At 43.8% G+C, this 17,686-nt stretch overlaps 1 protein-coding gene and 1 pseudogene across 2 annotated transcripts in view; one reads left to right on the forward strand and one right to left on the reverse strand.

Moving 5' to 3' along the window:
• The window catches only part of LOC148039493 (Translin family protein), a 100,497-nt gene extending 83,016 nt beyond the window's left edge, over positions 1-17,481 (reverse strand). The window contains exon 1 of one of the 2 annotated variants that reach the window (XM_087691210.1): positions 17,300-17,481. In XM_087691210.1, coding sequence (XP_087547336.1) covers positions 17,300-17,384 — 85 coding nt within the window. In that variant the 5' untranslated portion in view covers positions 17,385-17,481. The remainder of the gene's footprint in view (positions 1-17,299) is intronic. The other variant, XM_087691199.1, reaches the window with a different exon arrangement.
• On the forward strand, positions 1,821-9,471 carry LOC148039494 (uncharacterized; annotated as a pseudogene).
• Positions 17,482-17,686: the final 205 nt, after the last annotated feature.

Consider the following 17,686-nt stretch of genomic DNA (forward strand, 5'->3'; position numbering starts at 1 on the left):
AAAAAACGAGATTTCCCTCTCCCTTCAGCCCTATTTAGCCTTTCCTCCACTTGCATGGGAAAGTTTTGCCAAGTGGCAACTTTCTTAATCCATTTTCAGCAATTTCCAGCCATTTAATTAATTTTTAGAATTAATTAATTCTGAAAATTAATTCAGCTCTTAATCTATGCCCAAAAAATTGACCTTGCCCATCCAAAAATTAATTGGCTGGGCCATTCGCAACCCAAAGTGGTCCCATGCATTAAGTGACCCTTGGACAAGCATTAATCCATTAATTAATGCCTAGTCCCTAGTGTTACCACTGACACTTAATGGCCAATAAACTGACACCAAAATTCACCTAGAATCTAACAAGTGTAACTTGTTACAACTTTTGCCTTTGACACCCATCTTTTTCACAAGGTCCTTCGGCCTTCAACTATGAAAAAGTAGCTTGCACCTCACATGTGCAACACATGTGCATCTTTTAATTGCACATTTGATTAATCCTTTAATCAAATGTCAATTAAACATAAGCAAAGCATCAAATTTTCACGTCCTCATGATAAAGGCTAAGATGGCCAAGATTCCTTATGCTTCAGCTATTGGTAGTAGCCTGATGTATGCTATGGTTGCTACACGCTCTAACATTGCATTTGCAGTGGGAGTGGTTAGCAAGTACATGGCATATCCTAGCAAAAAGCATTGGCAAGCAGTGAAGGGTATCACGAGATACCTTAAGAGCACAAAGGACTTGTGCATCTACTTTGAAAAGCATAAGTTATCTGTTGTTGGCTTCACGGATGCAGACTATGCTGGTCATCCTAACTACAAGAAGTCTACTTCAGGATATGTGTTCACGTTCACAGGGGGAGCAGTCTCTTGGATATCCAAGCTACAGAAGTGTGTTGCATTGTCTACTACAGAGGCAGAGTATGTGGCTACCACTAAGGCATACAAGGAGGCTTTATGGCTTTCACATCTAGTGAGAGAGCTTGGCATTACAGAGGTTCTTATCCTCCCATGTGATAGTCACAGTGCTATCATGCTAGCACGGAATCCTGTCTTTCATGCAAAGACAAAGCACATACAGGTGAAGTATCATTTTATTAGGGATATACTTGACAACAAGAGCATTGAGCTTGTCAAGATACATACCGATGATAACCCTGCAAACCTTCTCACAAAGGGTCTTCTGACAAAGTGGTTTACTCATTGCCACCAGATAATGGGGATTGGATAGTATATGTGTATTTCAGCTTTGTACATACATAGACTTCGTTGATTCTTTCCTCTGCCATGCTGGACAGGTAAGTTTCAGACGAGGACAGGTAGGTTTCAGACGAGGATATACCACGCTGGACCATATTCTCACACTTAGAGCCATTATTGAGGAGGGTCGAACCCGAGACAAGAGGATTTATTGTTGCTTTGTAGACTTTCGCAAAGCTTTTGATACAGTGCCTCGTACACGCATCATGTAGAGATTGCAGGACATTGGAGTACCAGAGGGTATACGATGGGGTGTCTATGAATTATATGAGGCAGTGACAGGTCATGTACGAGCACCTGGGGTGCTATCAGAGAGGATTGACAGTACCATAGGAGTGAAACAAGGATGCCCACTTTCACCCACATTGTTTGGTCTATACATAGATGAAGTGTCTGATTACATAGACCGAGGAGGAGGAGCTGGAGCCAGCCTGGCAGGGGTGCTGATACCGATATTACTTTATGCAGATGATATTGTTCTCATTTCAGATTCACCAGAGGGATTGCAGTGCCATCTAGATGCTTTGCACATCTTCTGTAGAGATAAAGACATCACAGTGAACCTTGGAAAGACTAAAACCATGGTTTTCAATACTTCAGCAGCATGGGTGACTAGATCTATATACCAGTTCACATTTGGGGAAGACATACTAGAGCATGTGAGGGAATATGTCTATTTGGGAGTCACCTTCTCTGGCCCACGTTTTTCGTTGAGAGGGGCATTAGAGGCACGTCTGGCACGTGGATATGCAGCACTAGGGGCATTCGAAGTCAATGTGCTCACATACAGTTCCAGGAGCCCCACACCAAACTCTGGTGGTTTGACACCCTAGTCACACCTACATTACTATATGGAGCAAAGGTATGGGGTTGCAACTTGTACCACAGGCGTCTTAGCCCACTCACTGATCAGATTGGAATAGAGAGGGATTATTATGATGATTGTGTTAGCGATGTCTATCAAATCCTAGCCGCAGTCGGACTGGTCGGACTGCCACGTGGCAGTCCGACTGTACTACACCAGTCGGCTGCATTTAATGCAGCCGACTTGTCTATTTTGGGCGCATATTTCCTGGCTATTTATAGCCGATGTCCAGCACTGCTTCTCTCACTTCTGATTGCAGATTTCAGACTGGAGATCGTGCAGACTGCAGCGGACTTCGAGGTGAACAGCAGGTTGCATCGTCGAGGTGGAGACACGCAGTCCCGCGCACTGCGCCCGTGTACATATCTGCATATCTTTGTATACAGCACACTTTATACAGCAGATCTTCATCTTCCACTGTCTCTTCCTCTCTCTCTCTTCTCTCTGCGTTCTCTCTTTCTCAGTCTTGGTCCCACACTTCCGCATCGCTGCACTCTGACATGGTATCAGAGCAGTGAAGAAGGGCTGACTGAGTGAAGAACCAACTTGAAGAGGAGATTCCATCGCGACACAAGGCTGCATTTCCAGCGTTCGAGGGTGAGCGGGAGGGCTGCGCATCGGAACAAGGCTGAAGCAAGCGTGGGTGCACGGGAAAGGAGTCCAGTTGGTGGATTTACTGCTGTTTGAAGAGGAGGAAGGCTGAGTTTTCAGTTTTCAAGTGCAGGTTTTGCTTTTTCATCGCCTCCGGTGGGTGAAGAATGTTCAGGACGCGGACGAAAGAGCCCTAGCAGGCTGCGTTTTCACAGTTAGAGGGGGCTGCTTTTGCGTTTGTGAAGGCATTACAGGTGAAGATGTCTACAGAGATTGACTTGGAGTTCCAGACGATCATGGACCGGAAGGTGCCTGTCTTACCCGCTCTTCCCGCAGATCAAAAGCTCGATGGCGACAATTACCGCATCTAGCGCGTGATGATATTGGCCATCCTTGAGTCCTACGATTTGGCGGAGCTTGTACAGGAGGAGATCGACCGGCCCTTGGTAAGAGATGAGTCCAAACTCTCTTCCGATGCTCGTGCGGAGTTGGCCAAGGCACAGTCTCATTGGGACAAACTGAATGCCCGGATTCATTCTTTTCTTTTTCTGTCTTGTACTGCAGCCATGATAGCCCACATCGAGCACTTGACGGTGGCTCAGGAAATATGGCTGGAGCTTGACCAGATGTATAACCGGATGACCCTTATGAAGCGGGTTTCTTTGGAGGTGTAGATGCGGACCTTGTCCGTGAACAAGTCTTCTTCGTTGCAGGAGCACATCAACAAGCTTAGACAGCTTCAGATGCAGGTTCAGAATGCAGGGAAGCCGATTTCCTCCGAAGACATGGCAATCACACTCTTGTCCCAGTTGCCGCCACGATTCGGTGCTTTTTACTCCGCTCTTATTGCCTCGGGGCGTGACTCTACTCTTCGATGGGAAGAGTTGGTTCCTATGGTCTTGGACCAAGAGGAACAACTGAAGGGACAGCATGCTTCCAAGTAGGAAGCCTTGACAGGTCAAGCCTCTCAGAAGAAGGGGAAGGACCAAAAGAAGAAGAAGGAGGACAACAAATCAAAGAAGGACAAGGACAAAGAATCCACATGCCATATTTGTGGTAAGACCGGCCATTGGAAGAAGGATTGCCCTGACAAAGACAAGGACACCAACAAGGACACGAAGGATTCTGGAGCGGTGGCTGCACCCTCATCAGCTGCATTTATAGCTCTTCGGTGTCTATTGCAGAACGGGGTGAGATGCAGCTTATTCCACATGGACATGGTGGTACCTATATCTCAGAGGTCTTGCATGTGCCAGGTTTAGAGTATCATCTACTTTCGGTTCATAAAATTTGTTCACTTGGACTTTTGGTGGAGTTTGACAGTGATTCAGTGCAAGTCCTTGATCGTGGGTCTCGCAGACACAGTCCGAGCTATGCCATGCTTGGTTTGGTCACCTCAACTATGATTATCTTCAGAGGGCGTCACGTGGACAGCTTGTTCGAGGGTTGCAGGACATATTGGTGAGCCAACAGCCATGCGTCTCCTGCATTCGTGGGAAACAGCATAGGGATGCGATTCCCAACAAAGCTTCGCGGCGGTCTACTTCCCCGATGGAGCTTGTATCTACGGATCTTTGTGGCCCTATGAGGAACGAGTCCTTGAAAGGGAGCTCATACTTCATGTTGATCATAGATGACTACAGCAGGATGACTTGGGTCTATTTCTTGGCGTTGAAGTCGAAGGCTTTCTCCCACTTCAAGGATTGGCTTCTCTTTGAGGAGAACCGATCAGGCCGGCGATTGAAGACCTTACGATCCGACAAGGGTGGTGAATCTGTTTCTAATGAGTTTGCTTGTTTTTGTGCAAACAAAGGTATTCACCAGGAGTTTGCTAACACCAACACTCCTCAAGAAAATGGCATTCTTGAACGGAAGAACCGAAGTGTGATCGAGATGACGCGCACCATGATGGAGCACCGACAGACACCTCAGTTTCTGTGGGCCGAGGCTGTGGCTACTGCAGTCCACATCCTTAATTGATCCCCCACTTCGGCCGTTGATGGGATGACACCTTTTGAGGCTTACTTTGGGACTAAGCCCGATGTTTCTTATTTTAGGGTTTTTGGGTGTGATGCTTATGTTTACATTCCCAAGGCTCATTGTGATAAATTTGAAGCAGCTTCCCGAAGACAGGTGTTTGTTGGCTACAACTCTCAGACCCAAGGCTATCGTTTGTATAATCCCGTCAAGCGTGATGTGTACACCAGTCGAGATGTGCAGTTTGTGGAGATTCCGGCCATAGCAGCTGGTGAGAAGCATCCCGTTCTTGGAGATCCAGGGGAGAGTTGGGCTTCCGAGACACTTCCTTTGGAGCCCGCGCCTTTCGATTCCGATTCTGTTTCCGATACAGGGTCTACTGTTCCACCGGTCACCCCCGAGGAGTTACCACCAGTGAATATCCCAGAGTCTTCAGCTGATGGAGAGCGACGAGAAGAGGTCTAGCCTCCTCCTCGTTGGGCCCGTGACACACTCCGAGATTCAGGGATCGAGGGGGTCCCTGAGGAGTGGGGACCACAAGATGGTCCGCGGCGGTCACGGAGGCACCAGGCACATTCTACAGAGCTTGTTTGCTCTAACTATTGTTTGATGACCCGTGTTATGCAGGATCGAGAGCCCACCTCCGTAAAGGAGGCTTTACAGTTCGCACCATGGAAGAAAGCTATGGAAGCGAGGCTATTGCGAGGAATGGCACTTGGTATCTCGTGCCTCACCCCCCGAATAAGAAGGTGATTGGCGTCAAATGGGTCTTCAAGACCAAGTACCTTAGCGATGGTTCTTTGGACAAGCACAAGGCTCGCCTTGTTGCTAAAGGTTTTGCACAGCACCCAGGGATTGATTGTCATGATACTTTTGCCCCCACTGCTCGTATGGCGACTATTCGAGCTGTTCTTGCCTTGGCTGGCCATAGGAGATGGCCTGTCTACCAATTGGATGTGAAGTCAGCCTTCCTCAATGGTGATTTGAAGGAGGAGATCTATGTCGAGCAGCCTCCTGGCTTTGGATCTTCAAATGGGAAAGTCTACAGGTTGAAGAAGGCCTTGTATGGCCTCAAGCAGGCTCCCCGTGCATGGAACGAGAAGATTGATTCGTTCCTTCAGTCACAGTTGGGATATCGGCGTTCCAAGGCTGCCCGCAACTTTATGTACACACTTCCGAGGCTGGTTGTGTGCTTTTTGTGTTGTATGTTGACAATTTGATTGTCACAGGTGATCATGCACAGAAGGTCAAAGAGACGAAGGCAGCTTTACATCAGACGTTCGAGATGACGGATTTGGGTCTACTCCACTTCTTCTTGGGCCATGAGATTTATCAGTCTCAGAGGGGGATTTTCATCTCTCAGCAGAGATATGTACAGGAGCTCTTGGTTTCTTTTGAGATGGAGGATTGTCGGACCATTTCTACTCCTATGGATCCGAACTGGAAGGCCACTTCACATTCAGCTTCTCCCTTGGCGGATGCTTCCCACTATCGTCAGTTGATTGGATCATTGATTTGGCTCCTCAACACTTGTGTTGATCTTTGTTTTGTTGTTGGTCTCTTGGCGGGGTTCATGAGTGAACCTCAGACGGTGCATTGGCAGGCTGTCCAGAGGATTCTTCGGTATTTGAGGGGGACATATGACTGAGGGATTCATTATCCAGCAGGCACAGGTGGTTCAAATCTTGTACTTGCAGGTTGGAGCAACTCGGATTGGGCTGGTGATGTGGACCACAGGCGGTCTACTACAGGTTATTGTTTTACCTTGGGTGCATGGAGTAGCAAGAAGCAGCCCACGGTAGCCCTTTCGTCTACGGAGGCGGAGTATCGGGCCGCGTCTTCCACCACATGTGAGGCTGTGTGGCTTCGGAGATTGTTGGAGGAGCTTGGCTGCCCCCAAACTCGTCCTACTTTGCTACAATGCGACAATGAGAGTTGCATTGCCTTGGCACGGAATCCTGTTTTCCATGCCCGGACGAAGCACATAGAGATCCAGTACCACTTCATCAGAGAGAAGCTTCTGGATGAGACCATCGCTGTGGAGTACTGCAAGACGGAGAACAATCTTGCAGATTTGTTTACGAAGGCGCTTCCCCTGGCTCTACTTCGGAGACATGCCAGATCCCTCAGGCTTCTGCCCCGTCCAGGCTCTGAGAGGGGGTGTTAGCGATGTCTGTCAGATCCTAGCCACAGTCGGACTGGTCGGACTGACCAGTCGGACTGTCACATGGCAGTCTGACTGTACTGCACCAGTCGGCTGCATTTAATGCAGCCGACCTGTCTATTCTGGGCGCATATTTCCTAGCTATTTATAGCCGATGTCCAGCACTGCTTCTCTCACTTCTGATTGCAAATTTCAGGCTGGAGATCGTGCAGACTGCAGCGGACTTCGAGGTGAACAGCAGGTTGCATCGTCGAGGTGGAGACATGCAGTCCTGCGCACTGCGCCCGTGTACATATCTACATATCTTTGTATACAACACACTTTATACAGCAGATCTTCATCTTCCACTGTCTCTTCCTCTCTCTCTCTTCTCTCTGCGTTCTCTCTCTCTCAGTCTTGTTCCCACGCTTCCGCAACACTGCACTCTGATAGGTTGGGATAGCGTGGAAAGGCCATTGATCATGATGATAGCACACATGATTAGGAGTAAGCCCTCCACTCCACATCCCATTGTCAGAGCAGAGCTAGGGGCAACACCTATAGTCACGGAGGAGGCACTTTTCAGGGCAGTGACCTTTTGGCATAGACTATGGGAACTTCCACGCCATAGATACTCTAGATTGGCACTAACATCATCTAGACAACTAGCAGAGCTGGAGGCGAGAAGAACTGTTGGTTTTCACAGATGACTATTTGGATGAGCCTACATGGTTTGGATATTGACTGTCTTCCACCTTTGGATTATAGCCTTGACTGCCCTACTTTTTCTCTAAGCCGATCAGAGTTGAACCAGGTGATCAGAGCTGATATCTTGAGGATTGAGACAGCAAGGACATGGATCCATCCACCACTCCCTCTAGGATCAAGGATGGAGTTCTACAGGAGTCATTTCTTGTGTGTCTCTGATGATGGTTTCACTATTCGGCCAGCATATATGGACACTCATCTCTCCCATAGCGTATGGGTTGCTATTGGACAGATTCGCACATCCTCACATAGACTTCAGATGGAGACAGGCAGATGGACAAATACGCTAGCAGAGGATAGGACTTGCCAGCTCTGTGGTCGAGAGCCTGAGACGGAGGAGCACTACATATGTAGATGCACATTATACTATGACATACGAGGACGGTACCACTGCTTCTTCCGTGATGGATTTGGACCCCTTTGTCGCGTCATGGAGTACGAGGACCAGAGATGCCTGGGTCTTTTTCTCCTAGAGCTCGAGAGGCACCGAACTACACTACTACGAGACAGGAGGCCAGCTCACCCAAAGGGACACACACAAAGAGCAATGACAGACTTCTTCTACAGAGCCAACCCTACTGACACTACCAACCTAGCAGAGACGGAGCCACCCCGTCAGACACCTTACAAGCCACACCGTGGTGTCACATTGGATAGAGCCACTTCCCTTCGTCGAGCACGACGACCCTGTCTACCAGGACCACGTCTGAGGAGGCCACACCACAGTCGGATTAGAGCCATTATCACGAGACACTGTAGACTCACCACCAGGCATATCATTGAAGCAGCTAGGGACCGCATCATAGCTGAGATCATGTGTACATCTTGAGATCATCTACAACCCATAGTCCCCACCACACTTTTGTACATGGTTCTATCAGATCTGGTTCTCCTTTCCTTTCCTTTTCTTTTCTATTGATGGAATAACACTACACATGGTTCAACCCTAGTATAGTCCCATCATATAGGTATTTTCAGTATTGTTTCATAGGCCACCCACTTATTTGTAATGTTATCTTTACCTTACTGATGAGATGACATTAGACATGAATATACTCTGGATTTTGTCTCATAGGCCACATTGGCCTTATGTAGACGTTAATATATCTTTCTTTCTTTCTACCTTCACGCACGTTGCCTCAAGGTGGGAGGCTATCCATTTTGACGACGAGCGTCACTCAAAGGCAAGAGGCGCAACACCAAAACCCAAGTCACAGACTTCCACCCCTCAGTCAACCAACCCCATTAGGGGAGACAAGGTAATGGCAAGGGGCAGATTTTGAGGGCGTAGATAAGGGGCGGCTTTATAGGTATTTTCTTCATATTCAAAAGTCTGAATGACATTAAGGACAGAGGATGAAGCTTGTTCAATAAGCTTCTTGCACAATGCTGGCAAACTACATGTACCACTTGATCATGGAAGCAAGGCTGAGTATGAAATTTGAGAAGGTTTGTTCTTTGTGAGGGGGAAACCTTGAGTTGTGGTTGTACCACGGCCTTTGGGTGTTCTGAAGGAAGATTTAACTGTTTTTGTGGGAGCAATTGTGTTTTTCCCTTTACATTCTGGACTTTGATAATCTTAAGAGGAAGTAATTCCTTTTTCCTAATGGAACTAATATCAAGCTGCCATTCTGTAGGTAGCTCTATTTTTGACCAGTTTACGCAGTCAGGTAAGAACCTTTGTGTGACCTCATCAGATTTCATGATGATGGTCTGGCCTTTATCTGTTGAAGAATTAACTCCTTCAATTACCCTTGGTATAGCTAAGGACATACAACGAAATACCATTCGATACTGGATAGCCAAATGTGCAGAGGATGCTTTCATTTGCAACCCTATAGTTCTAATACGTAGCATAAGAAAATTTGAGAGATAAGGATCATCTAATGCTATAACATAATTAGATCGGAGCTCAAAAAATATTGGGCCATTTGATAGAGGTGAGACCGCAGCTCCTACAATCATATCTTGTAATTCTAAGTGGCGAGTGTCTAAGATTGCTGCCATGCAGGATGCATTTAATCCTTTCCGAAACAGTGGGATAATGCCTATAGCAATATAGCCTAGGTGTAGGTAGGGGTATTCTTTTTTATTTTGTTGCTTTTGGATTTTGGGATAAACTAAAGACAACAGATTAACATGCTGAACTTCTGAGAGAGAGTCCCTGATAGTTAAAATACCTTGGTCTTCTATAAACATGGTAGATGCCTTGAACTTGAAAATTCCGTTTTCTCCATAAATTTGAGACGCACCAATCTCTGACAAGATCCACTTCGAACTTGGTTGAGCTTCAACAATGATGGTAGAGTTACCCAACGACTTGTACCGCTCTGAGAGATGCTTGAATGCAAAGGAGAAAGCATTCCCGACTTGCTTGGAAGCCATCGAAGGTTTTACTGGACATAAGAGGATGGAAGTGCTCGAAACGGCAACACGGCAACACAAAGCCTCAATGCCTCACAATGAGCTGATCCTTGTAATGTCACTTACTACCTCACTTCACTCAAGTAAAGGAATAAAACTTAGCTCTGATACCAAATCTTCCTCCAGAACACCCAAAGGCAGAACACCCAAAGGCTGTGGTACAGCCACAACTCAAGGTTTTCCCCTCAAAAAGAACACAACAAGGAATACATATCCAGAGAGCAAGTTTCAAGCAACACCAAGTCTTCTCAGTTTTCGCCTTGACTCTTTATCTCCATCACTGCATACTGGCTTTACCCTGCATCGCTCATCTATACTGTGCTTTCATCTGTTTGTGTTACTTTTGCTGTGTACTCTGGTGAGTTGGTATCAAAGCTGAGTTTTATTCCTTCACTTGAGTAAAGTGAGGTAGTAAGTGACATTACGAGGCATAGCTCATTGTGAGGCATTGAGGCTTTGCATTGCCGTGTTGCCGTTTCAAGCACTTCCATCCTCTTACGTCCAATAAAACCTTCGATGGCTTCCAAGCAAGTCGGGAATGCTTTCTCCTTTGCATTCAAGCATCTCTCAGAGCGGTACAAGTCGCTTGGTAACTCTACCATCATTGTTGAAGCTCAACCAAGTTCGAAGTGGATCTTGTCAGAGATTGGTGCGTCTCAAATTTATGGAGAAAACGGAATTTTCAAGTTCAAGGCATCTACCATGTTTATAGAAGGCCAAGGTATTTTAACTATCAGGGACTTTCTCTCAGAAGTTCAGCATGTTAATCTGTTGTCTTTAGTTTATCCCAAAATCCAAAAGCAACAAAATAAAAAAGAATACCCCTACCTACACCTAGGCTATATTGCTATAGGCATTATCCCACTGTTTCGGAAAGGATTAAATGCATCCTGCATGGCAGCAATCTTAGACACTCGCCACTTAGAATTACAAGATATGATTGTAGGAGCTGCGGTCTCACCTCTCTCAAATGGCCCAATATTTTTTTAGCTCCGATCTAATTATGTTATAGCGTTAGATGATCCTTATCTCTCAAATTTTCTTATGCTACATATTAGAACTATAGGGTTGCAAATGAAAGCATCCTCTGCACATTTGGCTATCCAGTATCGAATGGTATTTCGTTGTATGTCCTTAGCTATACCAAGGGTAATTGAAGGAGTTAATTCTTCAACAGATAAAGGCCAGACCATCATCATGAAATCTGATGAGGTCACACAAAGGTTCTTACCTGACTGTGTAAACTAGTCAGAAATAGAGCTACCTACATAATGGCAGCTTGATATTAGTTCCATTAGGAAAAAGGAATTACTTCCTCCTAAGATTATCAAAGTCCAGAATATAAAGGGAAAAACACTATTGCTCCCACAAAAACAGTCAAATCTTCCTTCAGAACACCCAAAGGCCATGGTACAGCCACAACTCAAGGTTTCCCCCTCACAAAGAACAAACCTTCTCAAATTTCATACTCAGCCTTGCTCCCATGATCAAGTGGTACATGGAGTTTGCCAGCATTGCAAGAAGCTTATTGAACAAGCTTCATCCTCTGTCCTTAATGTCATTCAAACTTTTGAATATGAAGAAAATACCTATAAAGCCGCCCCTTATCTAGGCCCTCAAAATTGTCACTCTTGGACAGCATAATTACAGACAGCCAATTGGACACACTTGGCCCTTTCAGGACTCGTAGATTAGATGGACTCTCTTCAGCAGATTGCAGATCAATTGCTTGTCTCATGCCAGCAGATACAAAAAAACACTATTTTACTAGTTACAGCCAACAGATGGCAAAGATTTTGGACTTTTAGAAGTTTTGTATGTGCCAAGGATTACAAAGAACTTGCTTTCAATGATGGTGCTTTCTGGCACTTTGTACAAAGGTCTATGTCTTTTGGATGATCATGTGATGTATGTGATCCCATGTGAACCCGTGCTCTTGGAAATCATCTTCAATTTGTCACATTTATTGATGATTACTCTAGGTACATTTGGGTATATGGCTTGAAGGCCAAATCAAATGTGTTTATGCATTTCAAACACTTGGTTGCCAAATTGAAAACTAAAACTAATTGAAGGCCAAATCAGATGTGTTTATGCATTTCAAACACTTAGTTGCCAAATTGGAAACTAAAACTAATTGAAAGTGCAAACTCTTTGTACAAATAAAGCATATTTGCCAAGGGTTTCTAAAACGGGAGGTATGAAATGGGTTTCATAGGTTTCATACAAGTTTCATAAAATGTTAGAAACGGGTTTCATTCAAGGTATAAAAAAGTATGAAAGTTCTATATACATATATTGTGGCTCATGTAACAAAGAGAACACAAATTGACATTATTCATTATTCTATACAATGCAAATGAACATTCAACATAGCATCAATATTTGCATGCATCATGGTCCACTATCCATCCCCAACATCAACATTAGCTATAAAAGAAGCCATCGATATATGCAATCATCATGAATAACAACTCAAAATAAAACTTTGGCAATCAATGCCAATATCCATGTTAGCGTGTTAAGTAAATCCATAATAAACGATGATTACTTTAGGATGTGGCATTTGTGAAGGTTTAAAATAGGTACTTCATATGTTTATGACACGCCTATGTATGAAACAAGTTTCCTAATCTTAAGAAATGAGTTTCTTAGTAACTATGAGATAGAGGAAGAGAGTACATGTCTAAAGCCTTTGATGTTTATTTGTTGAACAATGGCATTGCAATTTGCACATCAATCTACAATCACGATGACTCCTCAATGGAATGGAGTAGTGGAACATAAGACCACACTCTTATGTAAATGATCAAATGCATGTTGAAGAGCAAAGAGATGCCTCATAGATTTTTGCTAGAAGGCCTTATGTGTGGAAATCATGTTTCGAACCGTGCTCCTACAAAAAAATTGAAGAAATTACACTATATGAGACACAATATGGCAAGAAGCCTAGCATGGATTACTTTGCTATATCCAATGTATTGCATATGCACATGTATCCAAAGAGCTTTGTGGAAAGCTTGAGAACAAGGCAATAAAATGCTTTCTTGTTCGGTGTAGCATGGAAAGCAAAGGATATCGATTGTATAACTCTTCCACACTCAAGGTTTTTGTGAGTAGAGATATTATAGTCTTCGAAATTTCGGCACATATGCAAGCTGAATTTAAAATGCCAACCACATCTAATTTTTTGGATGTATTTAATGGTCTTCTTCCGTGTGCTATTTGTTTGGAAGCTGATTATCATGCAGAAAATCAGCAATTACAGCATGTACAAGAGCTCCAATCGAGCAAAAGCCCCAAATTTAAGGGTATTTCTGCCTCCTCAAGAAGCATGCTGATGACACCAAGAGCCAGCAATATTGGCGGCTGATTGGAACAGCAATATGGCGGCCGGCACAACGACGAACTTGGCAAAGTTCCTCCACCTCATAAACTAGGACTGGCAGTTGAATCAGAACCGATGGCGGTGAAGGATCAAATGCTCTGATACCAAATGTTGAAAATAGCCAACTATGGAGGAGGGAGAAATGAGAGAGTGAACAGTAGACAATGTATGAGCTGAAAACGCAGAGTGTACTTGCTGAACTGAAAGTGATGGAATGAAAGTACAACTTAGGCCTCAAGTGGACCTAACCCCTAACTCAACTAGAGTGAACTGACTCTAGTACTTACTCTAAATGTAGTGCTCTAGTACTTACTCTAAATGTAGTGACACAACTTATTACTTTAGTTGTGTTCACACTACAAACTAAATAACTAAAACATTGGGTACTAACCATAGAATTGGCCAATTCCAACAACTCATTGGACCAAACTTAAGCTTCAGGCCTACTTTATAACTTGAGTGAGTTGCTTATTGGGTGAAACATTTCAAAAATCATTAAACATTGAAATGTGCACATTTTCTAGGTTCCTTTAAAAATTGCACATTTTCCAAGTACCTTTTGCCTTGCTTGTTGAGATGGCAAGCTCAACACGTGCGGACATTGATGATGGACCGCCTGGCTAGATGGGTCCGCACGTCTACAGTTAGCACGTTGATGGTCATTATGATACTCACATGGCCACAGACTTATCACTTATTATATTTAGTTTGTTACACCTACCTACAGCTGGCAAAGATATAGCGCCAATCAATTCGTGTAATCCGTTATGCACTGTTTGACTTAGTAGACCACTTTCCTTTATGTTGTATTTTATCTATACTTTGTGTACATTGTATAGTGTGTGGAAGAAGAAGAAAAAATCAGCAAGAAAATGTTTTGGCCTCCATCTCTCTTCTTGTGTTCTTGAGTGAGCTTCCTCTTGTGTATACAGTGTGTGTTTGGCATAGCAGCTCAAGCAAGTCCCTCCACCACGCGATTCTTGACATTGCCCTTACACCTTAAGGATCCCACATAGCCTATACTCTTTTCCATTGCATGCCTGTGTCAAATCCTTCACTATTTGCAAAATGGTCACCATGCTAAGAGCTAGATGAACTAGAATTACTTTATATTTTGATTGCAAATATGGACCACAATGGCAACACTCTTAGCGCAAATGGTATAAGGTAGCCCTTTATGCTTAGCCATCCAACATGGTCCAATTATGACACTCCGCAACATCATTCTCAAATATTATACCTATATTGGCACACTCCATATAAATGCCATGCTAACTACAAAAGCTAGTCAAATTCAGAGAAGGTAAATTTGCCGCCAAGATCAATGGGAACGCATGAACCATGTAGATGGATTGATTCTCCACCAAAGCCTTTCACTCACAAAAGGTAGAAAAAGCCTTTGGTTTGAGCTTAAGAAAACAAATTCAAACATGTGTCAAAAGGTCATCCACAAAAAGTATCAACAAATGCTTCCCCTTGTCCAAGGACTCGGTGCTTTAGGCCATATAGATCCATCTAGACAAGCTCTAAGGGGGTAGTAGCCAGGCAAGAAGCTTGCTTGAAAAAACTTTCCCAATGTTGCTTGCCCCAAGGACAGCTAGGGCAAACTTATGGAAACCAAGAAGAAAAACTATCCTTTTACCAAGCATTTGAAGCTAGCCTATCAAAGAGAGTCAAAATTGAAGAGACCATAGTGAGCATGCCACAATAGCCCCAACTTTGATGAAGAATGGGCTACTGCAACAGTGACCTGATAAAGCCCCCCATCCTAAAATCCAACCCAAAAGGTATCTCCTAAAGATGTATCCAGTTCGACCCTAACCCTCTTCCTCTGTGAAGATACTGAAGATACCATGAGTACCAAGTCAAATGAGACCATGAACAAATAAAAAATTCAAGCCCAAATCAAGTTCATAGAAGACTTCGTTTGTCGATGGGAGACCCTAAAGGTCTAGTAGAAAAGAAAGAGTGCCCACACCTTTTAAGGCACAAATGAATTGTCATTAATGATGACTGAACACCCTCTATCATGTGAACCCTATATCCAATCATGTCTCTAGGCGATATGACTCAACACCCCACTATTTGCAAGCCAAGGCTTCTCAAAAGATGAAGAAGCCAAAGCAGCATAATCACCCTTCTTAGGAATGAATAAGCACACATTTTATCATCATAGTGGGTGTAGCTTTGGAATCCATCACTCCATCCTTTACCTTGGGCCAAAGCTCAAGATATTTCTTTCAGCACTCTTCCTCCAGGTGAGTGGTTCTTCCCAATTAGGGCAGTTGGGATGATTCTTGGGCTTCTCATCCTTGTCTTTATCTCTTTATCCAGCTACTCTTTCTTTCACTTCTTCTCTTTCTTTTGCTAACACTACCATGATCTTATCTTTCGAGTTTGCACCCATCTTATACTAACGACACACTCATCAATAGTGAAGTCGCATAGATCCCTTGTGTCATTTTCATAATTAGCATCCGGTTTTAATGGTAAGGATACCTGTCATTCCTTGCTATCAAAGCCCTTGTACAAGGGGCAAAGGTGCCAGCATGTTTACTAACATGAAGAGTTTTCAGCAGCCATCTAGGAATTTGTTTTGCTTCCCTAGTTTGAGCCATATCTTGATCTTTGGCATCTTGCATCGGTAAATCATTATTTAATGGGATATAGGGCTGGTTTTTCAACATGTCTTTTGCAGCTGGTTTAGCTGATTTCCGGCATGCATATGTGGCCTGGTTCGAATATCCATGAGAGAGTGGCAAGAGCATGTCAATATCTCCCTATAGAAACACCATTGGAAGTTTGTCCCTCCAACAATGCCATTTACTCAAACTTCTCAATTGTCTCAACTTTGAGACTTGACAAATAGGCCCAACTATACCTCAAGATATCATCAACAATAAGCATGAGATAAATAAGCTACAACCATGTGATATATTTATACATTGTAAATTGAACACCATTGTATGTGGCTTACTGCACCAAAAGCAGGGCTATTAAAAACGGGCAGAACTCAAACGAAGTTGAAAACAGATCTCAACATCCCTTCTCAGCATTATCCAAATAGCATCATGGAAATGAGCGCCCAAAAGAAGCTGAAAGGATGCATGTTAATGTACAAAGAAGTTGATCAAGGCAGCCCGCGGGTAAAGCCTTGCTGGTGACATCAACAACATTATGACAATTAGCGTTTTCTAAGATGACCATTACCTGCTCAATCTACTTGTGAAATAGTTTCTAGTGTTGTGGTGCCCATAATGTACGAATACAAGGAGCAAAGCTCTTCTAGTCATCAACATCTGACAAGTGTTTATATTCTCAACATATAACAAGGTTCTGGGATTCACCGAGCCTTCTCTCTTCTTTACTCCACGCTTTCTATCGCATGAGTGTGCAGGGGATGAGAGTCATGTTTCAAGCATGCATGTAACTTGAAAAACAAACTCCACAATACAATACTTCACGTTGCGGCATCATTATGTTCCAAAAAACTGCTTGGACAAATAAAAAGAAGAGTATGATCTCCACTTATATTGGGAGCTGCCGAGAACTTTACATGCAAAAAATGGTCAGGAGATACCAAAGCAGCAAAATCATGAAACATGATCATGACCAGAAAAGTACATTATCATTGATAGAGAATACTCAAAGCTTCCGGCTTCAAACTTTACAACACATCCTCCCTTTCTAAACCAGGGACAGAGACTTTGATGATGCTGCGGATCAAGAACAACTATCGCATCACATACAATCTATACTCTTTCACCCTCACTACTGACAAACAACATAAAATTTCACGTCCATGAAGCCTGCAGCGTCCCCAAGCCGAGGCATAAAACACTATGCTCTGGAAAGAGAATGATATACAGTCTGAGTAAGATAGAATTACGACCTGGAGGAGCCATTGCACGAGAAAGATCTACAATTGTCCTAAGGATGGGGTTGCCATGTCTCCAAGACAGTGAAGCACACCTCATGGGCCTGCCTTGCCAATCATTTATGGGCCGCAAAACCCTTCATTTCACACTCGCCCGAGTATAGGTAAGAGTTTTGCAAATTAAACAAGAAGGTGCAGAAGTGTGCATGAGCATTACCCTTACTATTATTAAAGTACTTTGATTTTGTTAGCATTGCCTTTTAGGGCATATGCTATTATGATGGTGGGGTGGCAAAGTGGTGCATGTTCCAAAAAAATTGCCCACATTTAATTTGAGTATACCTCTAATTAACTTGAGTTACAATATATGTTTATTTCTTCTTTACTTTCTTTCAATAGGTG

Source organism: Lygodium microphyllum, chromosome 2 (genome assembly GCF_053477565.2).
Source record: "Lygodium microphyllum isolate KBCC chromosome 2, Lygodium_microphyllum_v1.1.10, whole genome shotgun sequence".
Classification (NCBI taxonomy): Eukaryota; Viridiplantae; Streptophyta; class Polypodiopsida; order Schizaeales; family Lygodiaceae; genus Lygodium; species Lygodium microphyllum.